General features: G+C 42.4%; 1 protein-coding gene across 1 annotated transcript in view; it reads right to left on the reverse strand.

Moving 5' to 3' along the window:
* Window positions 1–220: 220 nt before the first annotated feature.
* LOC115318457 (A disintegrin and metalloproteinase with thrombospondin motifs 16-like) overlaps window positions 221–14,275 on the reverse strand; it is a 212,994-nt gene continuing 198,939 nt past the window's right edge. Inside the window, exon 14 of the mRNA XM_040215034.1 lies at window positions 221–292. Coding sequence (XP_040070968.1) covers window positions 221–292 — 72 coding nt within the window. The remainder of the gene's footprint in view (window positions 293–14,275) is intronic.

Below are 14,275 nucleotides of genomic sequence, written 5' to 3' on the forward strand. Positions count from 1 at the left end.
TACACATTTCAAATGAACACTAAATTTATTTACTATGTTTCCAAAGTCGCTTACTTGCTCTTCTTTATGTATGTTCTTTAGGCTTGAAGTAGCTGCAGTTTAGTTGATTTTGTATTCTGCGTTGGAGAGAAAACGTTAAACTTGAAACATGAGTTTTCTACACACCTGTTTTTCTATACAATTCGAAGAGACATTTCTGGGAGTGGTTGTATATTTATGTTCAAGCACCTTGCCGTTGGGACGTCGGTGCGCCGTGTTCGTCGTAGTAGCCGCACGTGCCTCTTACGCACCTCTAGAAAATAAAACACAACTTTGTACATTTACTTATTTAGGTATAAGACTTATTCAAACTCAGCACGGACAAAAAGTGTGGAGAAACCCGCCCTGAGCACTTGCTTTTTATACCATATTTAAGTGCTCCACACTACAATATTTTGAACTTACTTTTATGGACCTATACGACTAGAATACGGGAAACCCATAGGCAATAAAATAGCTTATCAGAAAAAGTGCTCTAGCATGACACATTATATTTGCCTGGCTAACACCCTATTTGTAATGTTGAGGCCCTAATAATAGGGTGCAATAAATTATTGCAGCATTTAGATACATGTTTCATGGGCAACCATAATTAAAGCAACATGCACCGTGAATCGTTGTCATATGCACGGAAACCACACATAGAGATACAGTGGAAACCCAAAGAAGCCATATTCACAACCTTTTCACCACTCCACTACCTATTACACTCGACAGTGTAAAAGCATTGATTCGCAGGTAAGTGCCGCCTCAATTACAAAAAGCAATGCATTGGCATACCAAATTAATTAATCAATGTTAACATTATTTCCGTCAAATGACAATTGAGCGATCGGCCAGTCAGCGACACTATTCCTGACACAGCGCGGTCTACGCGCGAGGCTCATGCCCGAGGGCGTGCTAATTCACCACTTTCATGAACAATATTCAACCTAAATGACTTTTTCATGTGTCAAGGGTACCGTAATGTAAACAAGAATTAAAAGATATTTATTCGCGGTTGATAACCATTGAAATTGCGGTGTTTACAAATATGTTGTTGCTTTACCATCAATATTTAAATATATGAAAGGGGAAGAGATGCATGTGGAAGCCAAAAGCATGGCAATGTTGTCGATATAGTAGCAAAATAATCGTCGGTAAGCGATTTAAAGCGGGTGTAAGGTCGCTTCACCGAAGTCACTGCGGCAGCACGGAGAATTAAAATATACTCTCACACCTCCGCAATCGGTAACGATGTAAGTATATAGATATGTACATCTTTTTTTTTTGTTCGGGTCAATACTTCATATGAAGTGCAATACGAGGGCTGTGTTTTTTAACATTCGATGAACTGGCTTGAAAGGTTCGCCTGATGAAAAACGCTTTAATATGTATTAAACCTTGGCACATCATGCAGCGACTTCTCCGAAAAGTATCCGCTCACGTTAAGGCTATTTTCATGACCCGGCACAATATTTTGCAACCCCTCGTCGAAGAAGGTCACAACCTGCATCCCCGGTCTATCTATCACGTACTCTAAGAGACCTTGTGTTGCCACAGATGTTATTCTCTGACCCACATAATTATAAACCTCTGATCGTCCTCCCTGCCACTTCATGCAGTTTCCTAAATAATTATTACAAATCTGTAGCCAATTATGGTCTTGATGAATGCCTAATGGAATGATTGTGAGCCCAGGTCGCAACATTCTTCGAGGAAGGCATCCTAATGTTTGAGGCAATCCAAGATAAGTGTGTGAATCTGCATGGCCATTACGTGGAGGGGTAGCTACAGCATATACTAGTTAAGCAGTCATTTTTTATTGAAGATCAAGGAAGGTGTAAACGTCTTAAGTTTTGTGACAATGATGTTTCGGTAATCCGCTCTCCCTCCCCCCCCTCCCCCCCCCCCCTCCCACCCGAAAAAAAAGGTCCATAGTATGAGTTGTCCATAATTGCGCAAGAAAAATGCACATATTTATGAAATAAATGTAAGAACGCAAACGAACTGGTAAATGCTGCGTATGGCACAAAATTCCCAGTCAGCTCGTAAAAACGGCCCATACACTGTAAGGTATCGAGCACAGCTGATTGTGACGTTTTGTGTTCGTGTTTTGTGTAGAAACCGCCCTCCTTCGCGTACACAATTTTACGTTTCTTTAAAGCGCGGTCAAAACCAACACGTTTTTGTTCGCGCGTAGGCCACGCGCTTCCCGGAAATTGCGTATTTTGTGACATCTTTGCTGTTTCCGAGACGCTTTCTGAGTCACAAGCATACGCGTTGGTTAGGAAGGTGTCGCTTCGGGCGAGCGGAGCATCTGCGCCAAACGGTGAAGAAACGCGGAACCGGACTTAGTGCCCTCCACCGATTGGCTGCAGACAGGAGCACCCTACTGTGTCACAGCGAGTTTTCTATCGCCTTCAGAAAAGCTTGAAAATATCGAACTTTTATATCCGCTCCGGGAAGGTGCACGGAATCAGCGCGACGTCACGAAATATGCAATTTTCTGGAGCCTCACAGCCTATGCGTACACAAAAACGCTTCGGGTTAGATCGCGCTTAAGTCCGCGAAACGCTCAACCGGGGCCACCACCAGGGAAGGTCAAAATGTTCCTAGAGACCGCCTGAAACTTCCCTATTTCTGAAAAAAGTTCGCACGCTTACCGAAACAGTTATATATTACGAAATATTCGTTGTTTTCTGCCTCACTTCCATGTTTACTATAAGAAATAGATTATATGTGGAGCGTAAATTATTCTGTTTCTTGCACTAAGGTTGTGATGATGGATACGAAAGCCGAGCTCTAACTGGCTGATTGAAACACAAAAATAGTGGGTAGACCTCCAGGTATCCAGCATTGAGGTGCACCCACCTTCGTTTACTTTTTTTTAATACCCGCAGGGCTTGTTGGGGCATTGCAGAGGGGTGGGTACATGGAGTAAATACACCTACAGTGGTAGAATATGTAGTAAAGATACATACATTAAATAAGTGCAAGATTATAAATATATTCGGTTATGGCGAATCTAAATTATGATGAATTTTTAATGGAGGCAATGGAGGGGGAAGCCGGTTCCGCTCTGAGCTGGTTTTGAGGACGAAAAAATGAAAGAAAAAACATATTTGTGCTGCATTAATAAATGACAGCTTTGAACTGGTAGTCCATGCGGGCTGAGAGGTATGATTGTTGTGTAATAAGTATTTGTTTCAAGGATGGGCTATAAAAAAATATATATATATATAAAACAGAGAGATACGCGAAAGTTTTTTTTTTTTTTGCCAAGGTTCAATTTAATTAAAGAAACGCTAGCAAGATGAAAATACTTAGATAAAATAAAGCGCGATGACAGATCCTGGACAGATTCAATTGCTTAGATGACAGTACGTTGAGCTAGGACTCATATACATTGCCGGTATTCTAGCTTTGGGGGGGATAAATGTCAGATATAAAAGTAGCTTGGGAGAGGAGGAAACTTGAGCAAAATTACAACGCAAGTGGCCGAGGGTGCGATTTCCATTGTTAATGACGTACTGGACGTGGGTATTCCATGAGAAGTTATTAGTTATGTGAACTCCTAAGTACTTGTATGATGCGACATGCTCTAATGAGGTACCATTAATTTTGCACTCGCAGGTTTCCGTCAAAGTTAATCATATCTCGCCGTTTTTCTGACGTCACCGCAACCCTTGCGCAAGAAGCACACGACTTGCTCTACGCATAGCCTTTACGCTTCGCATACATTTCGCCATAAATAAGTTTTTCGGGCCAAAACCGTGGCCAAAGCAAATCTGCCTAAGGGAAGTGATTATAATGCAATTAAATGCAAAGGTTCAAGCGAGCTGGACAGTAATGATGAAAATAATCCCTGGAGAAGGGGAACAGGAGGGACAAAGGACAAACACAAATCTCCAAACACAGCTAGGTGACTGGTGCGCGAACGAAAGAATCCGCCTGGTCCAGGTATCGAACTCGGGACCAGGCGGATTTTCCACCGGTAACGGAGAGGTCCCGGGTTCGATACCCAGACCAGGCGGATTTTTTCGGTCGCGCACCAGTCACCTAGATGTGTTTGGAGATTTGTGTTTGTCCCTTGTCCCCCTTGTTCCCCTTCTGAAGGGAAGTGTTACCAGGAGATTAAAACTGACGAATAAAACCCTATCTTCGCCTTAAATGTTTTGTACGTCATCAGAACTTAATACTGTGATAGTAACTTATTTTGCGGTTTTTTAATTGTCATAAACAAGAGGTGTAACACAAGAGAAATCTATCAAACTCGAACAAACAGAACACGACGGCACATCTCAACCATATTATTATTCATGGTAAGTCTATATCTCCAGACATTGCAGTATTTCTTTTTGTACTTAAGTTTTTTTCCTTTCGAATATGCACAGCGGCGCTCACAGAATCTTCAACCTTTCTGATACTCTCCTTCGTAATTTTCAAGGGGCAATGAAAATTGACTGTGCCGAAAAACTTTTTACGGATGGATGGGTGATAATGTTGTATCGCTTTATAACAGGCGGTATCTTGTGCCACATGGATGGATGGGTGGATGGATGGATGAATGGTTATGGCTATACCGTTTCTAACGGGCGGCAGCATGCGCCGCCTTGCCTAAAATCTCGTTATCCCTACGTTTTTTTTAAAAATCTGTATCAATTTTGTTCTAACACAACCCTGCCCCCCCTTTAAGGTGTTTTCATTGTTCATTTTTATCTGTATTTTTACCCCTCCCTAGATCTTTTCCACCAATCCTCCAATCTCCTCTTAGGTACCTCAATTATTTCCCTATTTATTCGTCCATCCATGTCTACAAATCCCTGTGTCCCCTCCAAATTCGTAGTCATCCCCCCCCCCCCTCCCCAAGAGGGTGGGACGAAGCCCCGTGCACCTTAAAATTACATGTTCTATAGTTTCCCTTTTGCGGTTGCATATGTCGCATAAAGTGTCTATTTCCTCGAATTTAGCCCTGCATGTTTTTGTTCTTAGCACCCACGTTCTAGCTCCAGACAGTCATGAGCTTCCCAATGAATTATCATACAACTGTGACTTCTTTATTTCTTGTTTTCGTGCCCTGCAAATTGCTAAATTTGATTTACCCTGCATTCTTTCTTCCCACAATTTCCTTTCTGTTTCCTTTACTTCCTTTTTTGCTCAAATGCTCTGATCGGCCCAATCGGGTTGAATGTATATAGATCTCAGGTTGCGGGTTCGGTTTATCTACTTAGTGTTTATACTTTTCACATGTAGATGCTTGTACACTTTCACTGCCCACCGTGTATCCTCAATTTTAGATTTCTTTGTTCAAATTTTACTTTACTGATCGCTTCTCTACTCTCGAATGATGACCAAACCATATCCCCTGTACTCCTTCACTTGGTGTATCCCCATGTGCCCTCAATGCCACCCTACCCACACCCATTTGCTCTATCTCTAAACCTGCCTGGATTTTTCACCTCATACACAATACCGCATTCCCAAGTGACAGTCGAAGCACCATGACTCCCTTACAAACACCTCTAATGACTTCATATATATTATAATTCCAGAGTTCCCTGTGTTTCATAATAGCGGAACCTTGTTTCCCTTCCTTTATTACAATGTCTTCATGTTCTTTTAGATAATTCTCTCACTCAACCATGCTCCTAGATATTTGTACGCCCGATCCGAAAAGGCCGCATCCGCTTACACCGACGCCTCAGCTATCGCGGTGGGAGCATGTTTGGCGCAATTGGGACAGGGCGGGGAAGAAAATCCGGTCGCGTTCTTAAGTCACCGCTTTACGCCAACTCAGATGCGGTGGTCCACGATCGAACGAGGGGCATTCGGGGAAATCTGGAGTCTGAAAATTTCGATGTATGGTTATTCGCCGCCTCCGTGACGATGGTTTTCAAACACACTCCCCTGACTATCTGACGCTAAGCGTCCCTCACGGTGCGAAGATAACAAGGTGGGCTCTAGCTTTCTAGAAGTACGACGTCAAAGTTGTGCACCGGAACGGCGCTAGACAAGGGAACGCGGACGCCTTGTCCAGATTCACAAACGAATGTTGGGAGCCCTGCGACACGGCCGGCGCCCGTTCCGAACTGGGGGGTAAGACCAGCTAAGCGCCGAGCCATAAGCGCTTGAGGGAGCAATCACGCATTTCTTTTCGTTATTTTTAACGTGACTTGCCCCTCCATTTAAGCGGGAAAAAGGGAGAGCGGCTGTCAGTGTTGCATGCCATTTGTTACTTCGTGCCAAGTGTCCTTGTTGTGAGCATTGTAAGTCATTTTTTGACGTGGCTCGTCTTTTGGCTTTGTGATAATTTGTGCTTTTCCTATCTGTGCCGGCCCATGTGTACGGGAATTGTGATTATCGCGGAGATAACCGTTTTGGGTTTCCGGATTTCTGTGTTGTCGTTATCGTGTGTGTGTTTTTTGTTTTTCGTTTTTGGGGAGGTGTAATAAAACTGTTAGCAGGTCCAAGAAGGACCGGAAACACTCTTGGAGGGGAGTTGTAGAGGAGTCGCGAGGGATCCCCTCACCGGGTGGCCCAGATTCCATGGCCGCGCGGAGGTGTGTGGAAGAGGGGAAGCGGACGCACCCAAGCTGTCTTTGTTTTCTTTACTTTCGACGAGTGACCGCGGTCCTCCCGAGCAGGCACCCAGAGGCGAAGACATTGCCTCTTTCGGGAAGAAGGGCGTTTTGTTTTGTGTCTGCGCGTGTTTTTTTTTTTCTTGTGTGTGTGTGCTCCAGCGTCCCACAGGCTACGCTGGTTACGATCGAGTTTTCGGCCAGGAGCTCTGGTGTGGCGCCACTCTGTCTGGAACCCAAGGCTGTGCCAATGTTACGGAGCTCTCAGCCGTGGCCGTTGCAAACTTGATGAACGGTCGGGTCGGCCCCCAGCTTACCATTGTATGGCTGACGCCAAGTGACTTCGAAAAAGTTTGAAACCATTCGTTAAAACTTCCCTGAGGGCGAGGGAGTGAGTGCCTCCAAAAGCCTCAGACGGGGCGAGTGAGGTCGACTGCGGACTGATTTGGACATCTCTTAGACCTGTTCGATCCGAGTATGCCAACTTCCCCTACTTTGTACAAACGTACATAGTTTGTAAAATAAATTGGTTCGCCAAAGAACTCGCAAAGTTTCCTGAGAACTCCAACGACCATCTGCCTGCCAAACTTGGCAGGACCAGAGTACCACCAACGAACGAACGAACATTTACTACTCTATTGATTGAAACCAGTTGAGACATGCGGCGACTTTTAATTTGCATTGGATGTAATGTTTTAATCACTTTTACACTGCAAGTGACGTCACGTTTCACGTGAGCGTTGCGGGTTGTTTGTAATTCCTGCTCGAGGTCATGTGACTGTGACGTCGTGACCCTATCAACCAATCAGGGTTTTCGCTTCCGGGATTTTCTCGTCACGCCACCGACGCCATATTTTCTCCGAAGCGAGCTCCTTTTCACTATTGCGTTAAAACATCCATATTAGTTTTTTTCTTGACGCGCTTTCCGGAGCGCCCAAGCGCCTTTCACGATTAGCGAACGCAATCTTCCTGCGCTTGAATGATTGCGATGTGTGAGGCGGTGTTTTGTATGTAAAACGCGGCAGCCGAAGTGAAGTAAAAAAGGGCAGACTTAAAATAAGGCAATGACAAGAAGGTAGACGTAGCTGAAAACCTGCACTTTGAAATCTCGCTCAAGCTTGATATGCCGTATGGCGTGAAATTTTAAAACACGACAGGGACTTTCCAGAAAGTTAGCCGATAACTTGTCAAGTATGCTCATGGTATTTGCTTTTGTATGAGGCCATGTATTATTCATTTATCTGAAGTCCGTCGTTGTATAAATGCAAACGTTCGAAGACGTGGGGCGCTGAGGAATTTCATGAGTGTGAGGAAAGCATCTTACGCATGTATACTCAAGTCGAACGCCATATTTTGTTCTAATAAAGCGTACAGCGGTTTAGCGATTTCGACGAAACCTTTCACTTATCGCCGGAAGTAGGTGAACAGGCCGAGGACGCATTAGCAGTTGCGTTGATTTTATTGTTGAAAGCAGTTTCTGACGCATTGTTCTTTCAGGGTCCGTCTCCATCCTTTTTTCAGAGACTATGTGACCCAGATAATGCAAGTTATTAAAAAAAAGCATTTCTTGGCATTTACCTTCTAATTTGCATTCCTTATAAGGTGAAATACGAATGACAAATCAGAAAGTGCTTCCTGGAAGGGTTTGCAGTGCAAAGGATATTGCCACGCTCGTCGGCGAGCGACCGCGTGCGTGGCCGAGTGGTTACCGTGCTTGACTGTAGCGCGGAAAGCCTGGGTTCGATTCCACTCAGTGGAATGCTCTTTTATTTGTTCTTCAATATTGCCTTCTCGTGTGTTTGAGAACATTCCCGTATGCTCGAGTTCCGAAAGTTCCAGTCGCCGAACAATCAAGGCCGATTGTTACAGAACCTAACGCGCGTACATAAGGGACTCCGCGTGCTGATCTGCAGTCAGTTTCGCCCCAGCGTTCGACTCTGCTGCTACGCCGACTTCGACGCTTGCGACGCTCTGTTATTATCTTTAGTACCCTTTTATTTTTGGCACAAGTTCGCCACATTAAACGTTTATTTCTTCCTGTTTATTTTATTGTTTTTTGATCACCACCCGTGACAATATCATCCAGATACACCAAGCAAACGTCTAGCAGCAGGCCGTTTAGGAACTGGTTCATGATACGCTCAAATGTTGCAGAGGCATTGCATAGCATAGGCCAAATTGCATTATACTGAATTGCCACTGACCATCTCCAATAGAGAATGTCGTCTTTCCGCGGCCTCTGAACTAGAATTCAACTTGCCAGTATCCGCTGCTGAGGCCTGGTGTAGAAAACAAGAAAGAACCCGCAATCGCGTCGAATGTGTCATCAATCCTAGGGAGTGGATAGGAGTCCTTTCGGTGGCATCGTTCAATCGACGGTAGTCGTAGCAGAACCGCGTACTGCCTCCTTTTTGTTTTTACCAAGACGACCGGCGACACCCACGGGCGAGATGAAGGCTGAACTCTTTCTTGCTGTTCCATATCATGGATCATCTGTCCGACTTCGTTACGTTTTGCCAATGAAGTTCGCCGGGGCTGTAGTTTGATCGGAGCTGCATCTCCTGTGTCGATGCGGTGTTGAGCAGTACTTGTCCGTCCGGTCTCCAAAGAAGAAGAAAACAGATCTCTATATTCGTCGAATAAATTTAAGAGATATGCTTGTTGTGCTTGATCAAGGTGGCATTTGGAGCGGTTTGATAGATCCAGTAAGGAAATAGGCAATTCCTTTTATTTCATCTGGAAAAGATCATTTTCGAGGGCAATAACCCTCACAGCACGAGATCACTTCGCAATGCGACATCCCTTTAAGTTGGCAGTGCGGAGAGGAACATTTTCGCTGCCGAAATATTTTAGTGCTCGTGCTATAAAAACTCATGGAGCAGTATTGCACGTGGCTTCTCCTTCAGTGACCACAATACCATCCGAGTAGTTATTGCCCTCCGACACCCAGATAGCGTTTTCGCTTTTTGGAGAAATCAAACTGAACTTGGAGCATAGAAGGAATCACCCGCCGTTTTCTAAAATTGCAGGTTGGCTGTACAAGATGACGTGTTCGTCACTCTGGTCCAGTGTGTGACTCCCGAGATTCAGCGAACAACCATTCGCCTTTAGAGGATCAAGTCCAATGATGCATTCCTCAAATATTCGAGCCACAAAGGCAACTTGCACAAACTTTTGCGTCCCAAATGGAAATGTAAGTTCGCATGACGCCGTGATTGACGCTGTTTCTCCTCTGACAGAAATAACAAGCTCTCATCACCAACCGCATTCCTCGGAGTACGGCTCCTGCATGCGTGAGGAGCGATTGTCCCGCATAACTGTAGATTTCAAAATTAATAAAAAAAATTACTTTCATTTTGTCACAAACTATACATTTGTGTTGAGGTGGTTGAAAAAAAAACATGCCTGGTCGCTGTCTTACAGGTTTAAACGCCCTCATCATAGCTAGAACCGGAGATATGTAAAATAAGAACACGAATACATATGCCCTTACCTACTTGGAAGAACATATAAACATACATTTTTTTTAGAACTAATAATTTCTGCTAAAACACAATATATACATATCTACGTATACGTGTACGTGTGATGAAAATTAAACACACATCTGAAGTTTATTATTATTAAAAAAAAACAAGAATGTTAGTGCAGCAGGTAGCTTGTGTCTGACTATTTCAAAACCCAAGCGTGTTCTGAAATGCGCAATGCGCCAAGGGTGCCAGTCACGGGATAGATATTCTGATGGGTTACGTTCTAAGTATGCAATATCTAGAATAATTCTAACGTTTTATTTTACAGACCGTTTATCAGTCGCAATTAGTCTACTTCAGATACATCCGTTAGTTTTTATTTATTTTTTTTAGAAAAGGATAGGAGAATGGTGATTCCGAGGAACGTCTTCAATTAACCTAACATCTTTCTTGTAACAGCCGCAAGTTGTTTAGTTTACTTTTTGTAGTCGTCCACCATACTAAATGAAAATAGGAAGTGGTGGAATAATAAAGTGAATTGTAAGAAATTTTTTAATGATAAATAAAAGTGGACGTCTGCACTTATGCATTATCCTCACAACTGTGGGAGGTCTCTACAGAACATAGTTTAAATGAACACTCCAATAAATATCATCGAAGCACGTCTCGAGTCTTAATATTCGGAACACACTTTATCATGGTGGAACCCTAACCTGCATTTGAAGTCGTACTCGAGACTCAGAATACTGGGATAAAACTGCGTCCATTTTAGCCGTGCTTATAACCAGTAAGTTTATATTCGTCCAGATATCTAATTTAACCAGAAAAAGATTCGTTTTAATAACGAGCCAATCTACCATAATACCATTTATATGTGTTGTTGCCATCAGCGTACATAATAAATGTAGTCAAGTGTTTCAATTTGTAAAATATAATTAGCGTTTTCGAGAAACTGCAAAGGCCGTTGCGGAGTGCATATTTAGCTGGTAATTTGAATACTGAGTACTGATGTTCTAAATATTATAAACGTGATTATGCAATACCTGAATACCATAGCAATATAAATTATCCAGAGGACCTTTATAATTTTTTTTCAATCGAGTGCTTTGCTAGAATATACAATTATTCACAAAATTAAAAGCCCAATCTCAAACATTTCTAGTATAATCTCCTTCTGTAGCAATAAAGCTGTTTCTGTCGATTTATGCCTTCAAAAAATGAAAATTGAGCTTCAGTGAAAAAGACGAATGTTTTTTCAACAGAGGTGAGAAGTTCAAAATACATGTTTTTCTTTGTCTTTAGTGAACACAGGAAGAATAGAAATGGGGCGGCAATTATTTTCATCGTTTGTATCACGGCCTTGACATATAACAGATAATTAGGAAAGTTGAATTTTTTCGGGGTATACACCGAACGACAAAATTGTGTTGTACAAATGGGCTACGCAGGATAATAAAATAACTATTACAAGTGTTATTGGTTCCATTAAGATATTCTACCAGTTGTGACTAGGACTACTGTTCATATTAATAATAACAAAGATAACCTCGGCTGTTATAAAAATGGTTTATTTTTTGCTAGTGAAATTATTTGTCGTGATACTGCTCTGAGTACTAGTCTCAACTGTCACAAAATATTATTAAACTTGTTTGCAAGCTCTGCAGCTTGTAAACAAGAACGCGCCTCTCTGCTCTATACGGGATTTTACATAAACCGTTTTCATGTAACGGTTGCCATGTTGAAATTTGACGTGGTTGGGATGGATGACAAATATAAAATAATTAGCTTAAGCATAATACAAAAACGAAGTATAGTCAAGGAGAAAGTGGGTCAATTGGCATTAACCCCTTGATTTTAAGCGCCCTCAATTCAGCGAATAAAGTCACGCGCTATTTTAATCCAAATAATCAACGTCAGATATCAACATGGCGGTCACCAGGGGCAAAACGGCCTATGCAGGGATTTTGCGAACTCGAACTCGACGGTGTACCCGACGGGAGATATACAAAACCCAAATGGAACTTGTACTCGCTTTATGGCCCTTTTTCGACACATCTTTTTTCTTCCACCGTGGTCGCATCCACTGCATAATGGCGCAAGAACTAAAACGGCAGTAAGTGGAAATTAAAAACAAAAAGAAATGAATTTGGCGATGAAATTGACGTACACTTCGTTTCACCTCAAAGAGGCGGCGCAACAGTTTTATACTTTCAGGGAATAGCACTTAGACGTACTTTTTTTTCGTCAATATTTTGGAAACATGCATTAGTTCGTCGTCCAACCAATAGCACTTGCCGAAACAAATAGGTAAACACGAGTGTTGATAAACTGCTGCTTTTCATCGCAGGCAAACTCTGCAGTTAGAAACGCGCCAGGCAAGTGAGAAGTTGCAGGAATTGTTAATTAAAGTTCGGATGTTTACCTAATTTAAGCGATTGCGCATGACTCACCATCTAAAGGTTCATCTAAGATATTGATTGTTACTAGCCGAAATCGAATGCACGCGCTTTGCTTCCGTTCAGTCAATAAATCACATTTTCCTGTCGTTACCATAGGGCAGTGGTTCTCAAATGGGGGTCCGCGGACCATTTGGGGTCCGCGAAGACATCCTAGGGGTCCGCGAAGCCCTGCCTTATCAGTCAAGCCTGGCAATACAAGTTGTCTTTTTTGACATTGGGAGTAAACGTTCCAATTTCCGGGTGAGATCTCTCGTGTGTATGTCAATGAACTAATTCTGCTTCACACTAGCAATAACTTATATTCATGTATTAAATCATCATGACGATTAACCTATACCTTTCTATTCCCCTCAACCCGAACGGGGTCCCCATCACCTCGAGGTGATGGAGGACCCCGTTCGCGGACTCCTTGTGGATAGGCGGATCCGCCTATCCACAAGGAGTCCGCGAAACATCAATGGTTCAGAACCACTTCCATAGGGTAACCTCAAGGACTACTTCAACATTGCAATTCTCATAAATGTATCATAACGTTTTGCTAGAGACTAATACTTAAAATTCTGTTTTAATTCTTGAAATGATACCTCAACAAAGAAGCGCCTTTTGTCAATGATATTTTGTGAGATTTTACGTTGGCCACACTTGTGCCAGAAAGATTACTCAAAGTGGAAAAGAGTTCGACCGATTTTCTTTCACGAACTCTTTAAATCGAAGCATAGAAAAAGCTGAATGCCAATGAAGCCGATGAAACAGCGCGAGTAAAATTGATATGCTTGCTGCTGGGCATTTCCGTAGTGCGTTTAAAAATTATCTTCTGCCGTGTGGTTTTCAAATCCTATTAAGTAAGTCTAAAATACATCAAGGGCAAGCGTAGAAGTATCTTCAACAGAACTCACTAAAATGTACACCCGCCGACAATATGAAGGTGAACACCTTACCCGGTTTGTTGCCTGATTTACGGCTCCCTAAAGCTATTAACTCTCAACGTCTCAAATGGTACGTGGCTGGGGGGTCTAAACTTTGCTTTCTAGCCCTCTTCTGGAACAGAGCTTGTTCCAAAACTTGCAGGAGCGTCAAAAACAAGAAGAAAAACAAGAAGAGGGTTGTTCACCTTCATATCGCTCACGGGTGTACGTGTATACACTGTGAAAATATATAAACGTAAATTGAAAACTAAACTTCAAAACCGAAACAAAATTTCAATCATAAACCGTGTGAGCTAGGTCCACTATAACCGCGATTTTCGCGTGCGTTTCTCAAATTTCGTAAAGCGGTACAGTGAAAAAACAAAAAAAAAAAAAAAAAAACCCTTCTAGGCGTGATTTTGATGATGCTGCATCATTTCTAGAAAACAAGATTACGTTTCGAATTTCGCCTCATTGCTCGAACAATCGGCATTCTCACAAAAAGTATGGTTTCCTCATGCAGCTACCAGATGTTTGGAACATCGGAAGAAGCTAACACAGAAATGATTACATGGAAAGCTGTACTTTTTACCTTCCTCTGTTACACTATTTTGAAGACCACACACAACGTTAGTTTTTAATATTAAGTGTAAACGATTAGTTGATTGTTGATAGATACGCAGTTATGTTTTTGAATATATCGAAACTATAGCATCCCAAAAAGGACGTTTAACAAGCCTGAGTTATTGGGCACGTGTAAGTCAAATAAAAAATAACAGCCTTCTTTAGGTTTACGAATGAAAATAAAAAAAGCAATACAAATTAAAAGCAGTTCTTGCAAA

Source organism: Ixodes scapularis, unplaced genomic scaffold (assembly GCF_016920785.2).
Source record: "Ixodes scapularis isolate PalLabHiFi unplaced genomic scaffold, ASM1692078v2 PGA_scaffold4__175_contigs__length_147842914, whole genome shotgun sequence".
In the NCBI taxonomy this organism is placed as follows: Eukaryota; Metazoa; Arthropoda; class Arachnida; order Ixodida; family Ixodidae; genus Ixodes; species Ixodes scapularis.